The 12,098-nt window shown below is 37.9% G+C and overlaps 1 protein-coding gene across 3 annotated transcripts; it reads left to right on the top strand.

The window, feature by feature from the left end:
• Window positions 1–866: 866 nt before the first annotated feature.
• LOC128306904 (chloride intracellular channel exc-4) lies at window positions 867–11,909 on the top strand. 3 transcript variants are annotated; one of them, XM_053044561.1, is made up of 8 exons: window positions 867–1,009; window positions 2,236–2,441; window positions 6,863–6,964; window positions 9,171–9,335; window positions 9,412–9,654; window positions 9,751–9,861; window positions 10,319–10,336; window positions 10,947–11,909. In XM_053044561.1, exons 2-8 carry the CDS (start codon window positions 2,370–2,372, stop codon window positions 11,025–11,027), a joined length of 792 nt encoding a protein of 263 aa, XP_052900521.1. In that variant the 5' UTR covers window positions 867–1,009; window positions 2,236–2,369; the 3' UTR covers window positions 11,028–11,909. The 3 variants fall into 3 exon arrangements, with proteins under 3 accessions (XP_052900521.1, XP_052900519.1, XP_052900520.1); XM_053044559.1 differs by having other exon boundaries at window positions 873–908; XM_053044560.1 differs by lacking the exon at window positions 10,319–10,336 and having other exon boundaries at window positions 873–908.
• The last annotated feature ends 189 nt before the right edge of the window (window positions 11,910–12,098 follow it).

Below are 12,098 nucleotides of genomic sequence, written 5' to 3'. Positions count from 1 at the left end.
CTATTGATTAAGGTACATATGGAAAATAATCATCGAATATGCTTTTCAAAAAGCTCAAAGCAAATTTGCAAATTTGTCAAGCTCAAAGCAAATTTTGATTGCTTTCAGTGCTTACTGTGCTTACACACGGGACAAACTTGACAGTTCACCAGTTCGCGAACACAGCGAGCTATCAAAATTTCATGCATAAATCTGCATTTGATAAAGTTCGTCGAACGCTCGAACTGTCAAGTTTGACCCATGTGTACGAGCGCTAAGCGTTCTTTTGGAACATTCCAGCGCATAGAAACGTCAGGTGCTGATCCGTCACAGATCGCCAGCTGTTTTGACAGCACTCAAAAATACACCAACGATCCTTTAGCAATGCAGGGGTTTTATTCCTAATTTGTCTTCCTAATAAAAAACATGTCTTCACATGGACGTATCAACAACGAGGCAAGAAGTGGGTTTTCCTTCAAATTGTCTAAATACCCAAACTGGGATAATCTTCAAAAAAGTAAAAATAATTGAAGAAAATATAGAGTCCCTATTCATTCGCTATCAGCGCCTGTCTCCACGGCTCATACACAAGTGTTTAAAGCTTACTTGGCTTTTTGTATAGCATATTATCCATTTTTCGTTGATACGGCTAGGCGGTATCAATTGGCATTACTCAAATTTGGGTGGTATAACGTGTTAATACGGATTTTGTTTTCTTTAATCTCCATTCACCGAATAATATGGTGTGGTGAATTTTGATGCCACATACAATTTGGAATCAATAAGCTTAAAATCCGAGCGCCCCTGCAAACCATTTCCATAGTTTGCATCGTTCTGTCATGGGCATTTTTTTCTATCCGTTGAAAGCTGCTTGTTCAGAAGGTTCCGGAACTGTCAATGCATGACTCCGCCTCTAGCTCCGCTGAAGGGTGAGCGTATTGTGTATTTGCGCCAGCAGCGCACCATTAATTGCGTACGGCACTTGAAGCACAAAAGGTTGCGATATCATTTGCTGGTTCGACTGCTTTCAGTGAGTGATTTTTGTGTTTGTTTTATCTGATTTGAGTGGTAGAGTTTTGATAAAGCGAGTCGCAGTTGCATTCCTTCCATTGCAGTTCCTCGCCAGCATCCATTTATAACTCGTTCCGCTTTATTTAAAACATGTTGCTGTTGGTAGGAACCGCGTCCACACCAGCGTGTCTGGACGGCGTCGGGATTTTTTTTTATAAATTAGTGCTTCGGTTGGTGGTGTCTTTGTGTTGGGGTCGCGTACCGCCATAGTTGATTTCCAGAATATCGCCAGAGTCGCAATAGGGCGGCAATTTTTGGCCACCCAACACACCATCAGACGATTGTGGTGGAACAATCACGACCCGTCGCAACTCCATAGTCATCATTCCGCGTCTGGCTTTTGGTCATCCTTGCTATTGCGCACGGCGCGAGTGTGTTTGTGTGTGAGTCGGTGCCTTTCGAAGTGAAGTGAAGAAATTGATCACGCAAGCGGAAAGTGTACGCTGTTGGCTAAAGTGCATTTTGGACTCGTTGAACTGGAAAACATCCAATCCAATATTGAACGGGCGGGAATGAGAGGCCCCCAGGATGGTTGTTTTGCAATAGAATCCGAGTGACGGCAACAGCACCCAAGCGCACTGGGATGTTGGTGTGTTGTGTACAGATGTTTTTTTTCTGCTGTTGGCTTTACGAAGCAACGCAGGTTCCACAAAGAAAAAAATAGTGTCACTAGTCACTTGTATTTCGTTAATGTTCTTACAACGTAGGACTAAGATTATTTTCTTTTTGTTGTTGTTTGACAGGATACAGCAGAAAGATTGAACGATAGAATAGATGGAACTAGACATGCCGATTTTCTGCATGCATCAATATTGCATTTTGTGAAGTTGTAAATGCGTGTTTGATTTTGTTCGAATTGCTCGCCAAATATATAGTGAACGGTATTCGGTATCTGCATATCGACAAGCAGTTGTACTAAAAGGCACATTTCGTACCACATCGCCCTTCATCTGCTTTCTTCATCCTTAAACAATTTTGATCCGAATCGTTCACTCTCCCACCGCCCAGCCTTTTCAAACTTACCCGATCTAGCGCGGTGAAAGCGAAAAACGGTCTTTAGAGGAGAAAGTGTGGTGGAAAAAAATAACACTGTACCCACGCCCGTGTGCACAGCACATTGAACGGTGCATTCAAAGTAAACTTCAATCAATCAACATCTAATTTTATCAAACATTCTCCGTTCAGCCCAATACAACACCCATCGGTATCCAGCAGCAGTACGAGAAAGTTTTTACGACCAGAAAACACATTTCACACAGTATCTCAATACCGCAATAGCGAAGGAAGCACCAACAGCGGCAAAAATACAAACAACTGCGATGTCCGACGAAGGCCAAGATAATGGAGCCAACCGGAATGGTTCGGTGCCCGAAATAGAACTGATCATTAAGGTAAATCGTAGTTTTTTTGGTGACATTGCATTATTACTAATTACAGAATCTTACAAGATCGCACAGTCCCGACCAAATCAGGTGAGCTTTGCTTAAATTGTTAGAGAAATCCACCATGAATGTTATCTTTGAGGGCTATTCGTTTTCATATGTGGGTTTTGAAGAGATACATAAAGAATTAAAACGTGGTAGATAACAGACCCGGGTAACATCATGTTGTGTTTAGTCATAAAATAGTTTTGCTACGCAAGTGGATCCAAGCTTTGGATATCTGTATTTCATTTTCATTCGCGCTTTGTCTTAGCTGTTTGTTAAGACAATCGTAGTAATCCTAGTAATGCGCAAAAACTTTTCTAAGTAGAAGTTAGGATCGTTGAAGAAATTAAAAACAAATAATTGAAATTCCTTTGTTTCGTTGTCTCCTTGTCTTTCTATTATCATATTGGGGGTACATTCAATAAGTTTCCAGCGTATTATTTATACAAAATTGTACGCATTAGTGTGAACAATTGCTACATACTTTTTATTCATTGGAGTGTCCAACAGGTAATACCACTGTTGTCCATCATGCTCCAACACACATACTTTCATACTTCCAACATACGGAATTTTGCATTCTGAACCGTATAATTTGGCGTTGTCTTACGGGCAAATCAAGATCATTCGGTTAATTAAAAAAAGCGTAACAGCGTTCTGAAACGATCGAAACAAATGGCTATCGAGTATCCCAAGTCTGAACTACGAGGCAAGTACGGTACAATTTTCCATCCCCTATTCTTCAAATGATATTTTTTATCAAAGCCGTTGCATTCGATCAAGTATTGTCGTTTTGGTAAACATAGTCTAATATTATGGCTGTTATTCCTTCAAATTCTCGGAAGTATATGACACCCTTCTGATGCCACCTCTAGCATTTAAGAGTGGTATCGCTTTAGCTTCCTCCTTGCTTGTGTTTTTGTGGGATCTTTTTGGTTTTTTTTTTTGTACTTTCTTGATATGCTTAATATTGATTTATATCTTGCCCAATGATTTTCCAGCGTGATAATTGCAGAGTAATCAAACCTATATGTTCAAATAATTATGACCTAACATTATATTCGATCCCCCTAGTACAATATACAATTACAACCAGGTTACAAGGCACTGCGGCGCACCAATAGTAGTGTCATTTCAAACGATTTATGACTTTACGCCGGAAACTTTCTTGGCAGTTTACTGGTTTTATCTGCAAATAAGCAAACAAATTACTCCACATATCGTCTGGGCATACATCAATTCGCCTTTCACTAGATGGTAGGTTAAAGCTTGCTTTATCGTTATCAATTGATAGGCTACAAGCACTGTTTGTAGACACTTAAAAGATAGGAATGTTGAAACGTTTAACCATCGGGCAGTCATATTTGCTCACCAACACTATGACTATGAGAGAGGCGAATAAAGCTGCCCAACTCAAAGTATCTATAAAAATAAAAACAACACAATTATGACTATCAGTTACGCCAAATCCATTACATTACAAATGCTTTATGTCGCTTCCAAATCTTACCGAACGTTACTCCGTTAAAAATATTGTTCCCAGGGTATCTATCATCATATTTTATATATTTGTAAACGACGTTTCATGCAATCCATGTCTCTGTTGGTCGAGCAGTGTTGGGTGCTATGTGTCATCTTTAACGTTCCTCGTGCCGTACTAATTACGAAAAGGTTCATTTTACACACATTGTGTGGTATTGTTTCTTGCTGGTACGTGCGGTTATGTGATTTAGGCACTTCATGTCTACACCATTATTGCCTATGTTGCCATGTAGTCGTGGTAAGGCTTTTGGAACCACCATACGTGTAGCGAATCAAAAATGTAACCGTGGTACATGATAATCCATTAACGTACTTTTTACACGTTCCTGTGTTGTACGCCTTAGATATATTATGTAATTTGATTACTATGTTTAAAATATGTACAGTAGATAACCGAGATACGCGGATAATGCGTTCCAGAGAAATCCTCGTATCTCGAGTTTTCTCTAAAACATCGTTTATATGTCTTGTGTCGTAGGGGTCGAATACTTATTTACACGTTACGAAGCCCATTTAAAATTGATATTTATTCATTTATTTGTAATACGAGACAACAATTCTAGAATGAGTATAGTACTTTTAGTAAATAATCTCTCCATTATAACCCTACCATTCCATGCCTACCATTCCAGTAGTGGAAACGCGATGCTTCACTTGATCAGTTGCTTCACTCTCGACGACGTAAAAAACTACTCCAATTAAAAACGCTTTTAAAATTTTTGTGCACATTTTTCCCTTCTTTTTGGGGGTTATAATTGTTATTGCTGTGAACCCTCCGAGCAAGGAACAACGGTGTTAGTCTGACGTGGCCAAAGCATTATGATGTTTACGCGTTATCTTATCTCACGCCCTCTACTTGTGTTCTCAATAAGTTCATAAACGGCCCTGTTTAAACATGCTTCTACGATATTAACGACGATGATATTTGAAAGCGGAGACAAGCGTACAACCTGCTTGCAAACTTGATAAAGTTACCACAATATTTGGTTTCGGATCGGTGTCGCCCATGTACAGTACAGTATGCACCCTCTTTTCTTATCGGGTGGCGTATGATGACACGTGTGAGTTTAAAGATGACTAAACGTCTGTAGAAAAGCGTGCGAAGAACCTGCATCATCGCACAAAGCAGATTCTATTAAGTAATGCTTAGACAGCCATTACTTGACCATTTTGTTTTTGCCTGCATCCGTAAATGTTGTCTCTTAAATATTACCTTTAAATGTTTTTGGCAATATTAGCGTCTAAGAAATGCCTCGTATGATGATTGCTTCTCCATATTGTATTCTGTATTTTTTCTTTAAAAAATCTCAATATTTATGACATCAGCTATTAAGAATGTTCAAGAATTGCTGTGTGTTCCTTCTTCAAACAGTGAAAGGTCACCTTATCCCGAGTGTACTCGGTTGTTCTATGTGATTTACATTGAATTACAAATCTTGTGGCTATCAAACATGATACCCATGGTAGTCAACGAGCTGGACGTAACAAGCCTAACAACACCAAGTCCTAACTAACGTGGCATGAATCAATTGTCAACTAGCCACATTGGCAGGTACCGCGCCAAAAGTGCCTACAGGTATATGGGCGCACATTCTTACGCACTTACACTCTGGGAATTGCTCAAATACAAGATATTTCCTTCTTCAAACAACCTACTCCGCTACACCTCACCACGGGGTCTCCCTACCTTTACGTCCCAATTACCCCCTTACCCAACCTAGCGGTCATCGCTGTCTGTTGCTGTGCACGGTGGAGCAGAAACTGATCAGTCCAAGGTTACTAACCGTCCATTGCAAGAGTGTCGGAGGTGGGTGGCGTTATACACATTAGCGATACCCTGTGAGGGTCGAAAGGGGGTAGAGTGGTGGCAAAAAAAAACGAATAACGAAAGAAAATAATAGACCGTAGTGACTGATGATGTCATCTACCCTGTCGGACTTTTTTCCGAATGGCATTATTTCCCTTTCTTATTTACACTCACACGTCACTCGCCTCCCTCAGAAATAGTTACCTATTTCACCTTTCCATCAGCCTTTCGAATGTACGTGACCAGCAACAATCTGTTTCTCTTGCTCACGCGTGCCCACCTGGTCCTACTCCAGCAGCAGCACCATCGATCCAAGAGGTCGGACACGTCAAACTAAAGGATGAACGTTGGCGGATGTGCCTTTTTTCTTCCAGAGTTACACTGGCTCTGTATTGCTCTCTCTATCTCTCAGTAATGTAGTGTTTTTTCAATGATGGGAACTGACTATTACATGGAAGGCCTTCATCTAATGTGCCAATTTACACGTGCACATCTTAAGTTCTCGCACATTGGTCAAAGCTGTTATCGTTGGCTGTGGGGCCCTATGTATTTTTAAGTCGCATTTAGTACATTTTCGATGGGGCGGCGATTAGTGTACATGGGAGCATGGTGGGACGTTCCAAACGTTCTAATCACCAATTATTCTCCCAGATTACATGCCGGATAATCGTCAGTTGGTCTTGTCGCTTTTTCAATGACTTAAAGGGAACACGCACACATGTACGAAAGAATGAACGTAGACTAATAGCAACAATGTATTTTTAAATTTCAATGTAAAAAAAAATCACTAAATTATTCCGAGAAATCAACTAAATATTGCATATCCGGTCAGTTTTGTTTGTTTTATTGCTTTCCCCTTTACAAATAACACAAATACAAATAATTTCTACGCTGAATTTTACTGAGAGATGTTTATGATGGCAATAATTGAATCAGTCGAAATCTCAGATAAAATTTGAACTGGATGCGCAATATTAAAGAATTTTATTTGCTAAGTATTCTAAAAACTAACTTTCATTGTAATGTTTTTTTTCAGGCATCAACAATTGATGGCAGAAGGAAGGGAGCATGCCTATTCTGCCAAGAGTACTTTATGGATCTCTATCTGCTGGCGGAGTTAAAGACGATCAGCCTGAAGGTAAAATATACAATCTAAAGCAATCTGTGTTGCAATTGCAATGACTTATACATAACGGATACCAAACGCAATTTTATATTTCGACCAAATCTAATCAATTGGAAATTGGAAATTGACAACGTAATACTAAAAGGGTAGGATAATGAAAAAAACAAAATGCACTGAATGAAAAAGGAAGTTTCTAGTGATTACATAGTGAATCCATTATTATAGCTTTGTTTTTCCTCCATACATCGGAACAATTGAGAGGGTCTGTTGTTTTAATTTTAGATTCGATTAAAATGGAAGATAATTGTTACCCTATGAAACCGTCATAATATGTTTGCAGTGCTGCATTTAACGAATATATTGAGTTTCGTCAGTTCTGTTTTCCACGCAAAACAAAACACATTGCTCCAGTAATACGATAATCGCGAACTTACGCGTTTTCTGTTACCTGTCACGGAATAGCAATTTTAATACTTGTTGCACATGTATGCAATCGTATGATATCATCCATTTGCAGTCCATCCCACTGCGGACTATGGTGGTAGTAATCGCGAAAGTTTAAAACGTTCGATGTCAAAAATCGTTACCGTGGGGCTGCTGTCAAACTCCGAATTTGGGTGATGCGGCCCTAAATGTGTTAGAGACAATTGAGCTTTAATACTCTTATTTATTAGTCTTATTACTGAAATAAACATGTTTTACTTTGTTGATGAGCGTGCTGACATTGACGCATTGAAAATACGCATGCGTGCTCGCAGGTTTTGCTGGGGGAAGCATGGAGAAACGGGTAGCAATTGCACACCACCCTTAATGGAACGGGTAATGATGTAATCGTGGACATCGCCAAATAGCCAACTACATTATGCGATACCCCGTTAGCATCGAACAGTTCGTTGCGTTTTTGCCTTTCTTTTGAGAGAAGGCGAAAACAGGCGGAAATGTAAACAACAGTTCGACCTTCTGTTGTTGAATTGACAGAATCAACAAATCCGTTCAATAATAAATAAATAAATTCGAACAAACTTAGAAGACTGCACACTAGCGTGATATCTGCGGGCGGTAAGGCCAATGATCATTTGAGCGATCACAAGTATGGCTTAACACATGTATAAAATAAAAAAAAGTATCAGGGAAAAAAGATCATAACACATCGGAAAAAAAACGAAAAATAAAAACGCTTGCACGCACAGTTCACATTTCATTTTCATACTCACAGTAGCGGATCCGTATGTCTGAAGGTCTTGTTGTTTTCATTTTCCATGCCAATGTTTTATCGGATTGCTTTATGGGCGGGCATGTGTTTTCTTTTTTGGTGCGTTATAAATGGTGGTGCTGAAATTCAGTTATATATACTGACTCAACATGTTAATAAAATCATCTCCCGGTACCGAAATGCGCAATGCGTTTCACGTTTGCTTTGGTTCATATTGTTGTTATAAACTACCGTTAAAACAATTAAAATATTGATTAAATTTATAAGTTCGAGTTCGGATAAGCATTATTGAGTAATTTGACATGTTAGTTGACGAGTTGATTATTAGGTAACAAAGTGTTATATCAGATATTTCGAATGGTGACAATCCGTCGTTGTTAAAATAAAAATATTTCCCTGATAACAATTAAGCACAAACAATGAGTTTACTCATATTATATATACCATATTCCGATTGTCTTTAAATTGATCTAATAAAAGACTTAAAGTGACCGAAATCATGGAATTTGCTAAAATATATTAAGAATCTTTCAATAAGTGCTTTTCGATATTTATGCTGTCATTTGAAGAATAAAGAAACGGTTGCTTTCTGTTGTTCTATTGTACATTTGAATTCCTTTAAGAAGTAAATATTTTTTCACATTTGAGGACGTCAGTCTTGGACGCCTTGGTTCGTGAGCTCTGTTTGCAAAGAATTGTATGCCCATGTTCTAAGCATATGAACCTCATTACCATGGATATTGCTCTCTACTAAGCATGCCCATGAAGCATTGTACACTCCACTATCACGAATAACACCACGATCAAATATATTATTTTTTGTCTAACCGATAAAATGTGCCGGATATTTAGTGTAGTTTCTGATAATGTATATGACTATAGCGTTAAACACTACGGACTACGGATAGTTGGATAGTCGGATAATAATTTTTATTACGAAATAGTTATATAATGACTTGCGAAATAGTTAAATATAAATTTTGTTTCAATCCAACTCATTATCAGGTGACGACAGTGTGTATGCAGAAACCTCCACCAGACTTTCGCACTAACTTCGAGGCCACACATCCTCCGATTCTCATAGACAATGGGTTAGCCATACTTGAGAATGAGAAGATTGAGCGGCATATTATGAAATCGGTGCCAGGTGGATATAATCTTTTTGTTCAGGTAAAGTTAATCAATTTTATTTTTTTCATATCATTGACATTTATCACATTGAATTCATTGTTCTCTCTTTTTTCAGGACAAAGAGGTAGCCACATTGATAGAAAATTTGTATTCTAAGCTAAAGCTGATGCTGGTGAAAAAAGACGAGAATAAGAATAACTCGCTGTTGGTTCACTTGAGAAAGATTAATGATCACTTGGCAGCCAGAGGCACTCGCTTCCTTACTGGCGACACGATGTGCTGTTTCGATTGTGAGCTGATGCCGCGGCTGCAGCATATCAGAGTGGCTGGGAAATATTTTGTCGATTTCGATATACCAGTAAGAGATATTATTTTTCCAATAACCTTGTATAAACGTCCAACAGGACCTAGCGTACCAAGGTCAGTGAATACATCGTATATGCTTTTTTTTCAGAAACATTTAACTGCGTTATGGCGGTACATGTACCATATGTATCAGTTAGATGCATTCACGCAGTCTTGCCCCGCCGATCAGGATATTATAAATCATTACAAATTGCAACAGGTATGTGGTTTAGAAAAATGCATTATGTCCTCTTTAATTAAAATTATTCTACGCCTTTACATTACTGTAATCTACTCATTTTTGTAACGCCGTAACTACCATTGAATATAAACAAATCAACAACTTAACATCTTCATGTGTAGTATCATCAGCTTAAATTCAGTCGTATCTATGAGGCGAGAGCACATTTGCGCCGTACAAAAAGAATCGTTTCAAAGATGAATAATTCAAATTTATCTATCTTACTTTTCCATTATCTTACCAAAACATTTTGATTATGTTGTGGATGTCGCTCCCGCTTACCGTTCACGCATATACTATCTTTATCGTTCGATAATACTCTTGTATACGATGCGTGACATTCCTTCGTTCTCCTATTCTCGTCGGGGAGAAACATAACTACTTTTGATGTGATTAATAACGCCCATTGTATTCCCATCGTGCCTATCTATTGTAGGCAAAAGGTGACATTAAGGTACGTTTTGTATGATATTATAACATGTCATGTACTGTATATCTATTTATGATTATTATGTACAATTGATATTTCGTTTTACCTCACGTGCACCTGCGTACCTGGATGTTTACTGGGAGCTTACTGTTTGTTGTTCATCTGTTTTTTTGTCTGTGTTAATAATGTGTTCTTTTGTTCTGTCTAAATATAATAGTAGTTATATTATACTTTTTCTTCAACTGCATCAGGGTTCTTGTATACGTTTTCATATAGTAGGTGATCAGCTTTCGCTTATTTTCTGTAATAAAATAATGTTTCACACTTTTGGGATTTTTACGGTTATTGCACATAGATTATGGTCGCACACATTAAGCTGTTCGCAAATTGTAGCATTTATTTTCAATGCAACACCAAATAGTATACAAAATAAACTCTTGTATCAGGTGTTGGTAATTGATATATGCGTAGTATCAATCAACCTCACATGCTATAAGGCATTATCAATGCTGTATGGCATAATATACTAACACGGTAGATGTAGAACACTAGATGAACCTCGCGCTGTGTATGTAAGAGCATACATTGAATTTGTTAATTGATTATTAACATACTTTCTGTCCGTTTGTTCCAGATGTTGAAAATGAAAAAACACGAAGAATTGGAGACGCCAACATTCACCACGTCAATCCCCGTTGATTTGAATGAGCAATAAGGGAGACAATAACTAGCAGTAAAAAAAGATATCTAGAAAATATCTACATCTTGTGCAGTATGGAAATAGAGAGAGAGTGAGTTAGGCATTATGAATAGTTTTAGACGATTAATTCCAAAGTCTAAGATCTACAGTAATGCTTGTTTGGACCAATGTGAACCATAACATCGCAAACGAACTGTCCGTACTATTCATTTTGTGCTGTCTTCTTCTTTTTTACCTTTACGTTTAATACATACCATGCCTTGCGTTGGAGAGTTGTAAACAGGATAGAAATAAGCACGTTTCTGCCTTTTTATATCAATGGTTTGCCTTAATAGCACTTCCAGTGTTTCATGTAATCAAAAGTAAAATTGAATTCTGAATTTAAAACCGCTTACACATTTGCACTCATGCAAAATGTATAAGTTAGTAATCGCAAACGGTGTTAGCAAATTATTTGCACTGTGTTCAGCACCGTAATGATTAATTATATAAATATAGTTGCGATTGACCCAGCATGTAGAATGGACAAAGCAAATTTAAACAAAATGGAGTAAACAAGCCAACAACGAAACGACCAGTTTTCTACACGTCAACAAAAAAACGAAGCAGTATAGCATCAGCATAATTGGAGAAAGCTGTGTATATTGATTGAATTGTGGTAGGCTTCACATCTTTATTAGGTTGCATGTTAAGTTTTACTTTCAACCCACTTTGTGTAAAAGGCATTTTAGTTGTCTTTTTTTATTTTTATCATTGGTCGGTAAGTTTGAAATAAACACGCGCCCTGTTGAATATGTGTCCTATATGCAGCTCTAGCCTACCTAGAAGAGTGCATTGTTTCAATTATTAGTGTAGTCGAGTAGCAGGAAGAATGTTGCCACAAATTTTTAGTAATGTTTCGGCGGTATTGGTGCGTGAACATACAGTGCCTACGGCGACTTTTTGTTTTCTTTATTTTAACGATACATTAACTTTATGTTTATTGGCACATAAAAATATATAAAAGAAATAAAAAAATCAGCATACACTCGAAATGTTAAAATTTTTGGTAAATGAAATGGTAAATATTTTAAAATATTTGGTAGA

Source organism: Anopheles moucheti, chromosome X (genome assembly GCF_943734755.1).
Source record: "Anopheles moucheti chromosome X, idAnoMoucSN_F20_07, whole genome shotgun sequence".
NCBI lineage: Eukaryota > Metazoa > Arthropoda > Insecta > Diptera > Culicidae > Anopheles > Anopheles moucheti.
Note: the sequence above shows the minus strand (reverse complement) of the source record. Positions and strands in the feature narration are given on the sequence as shown.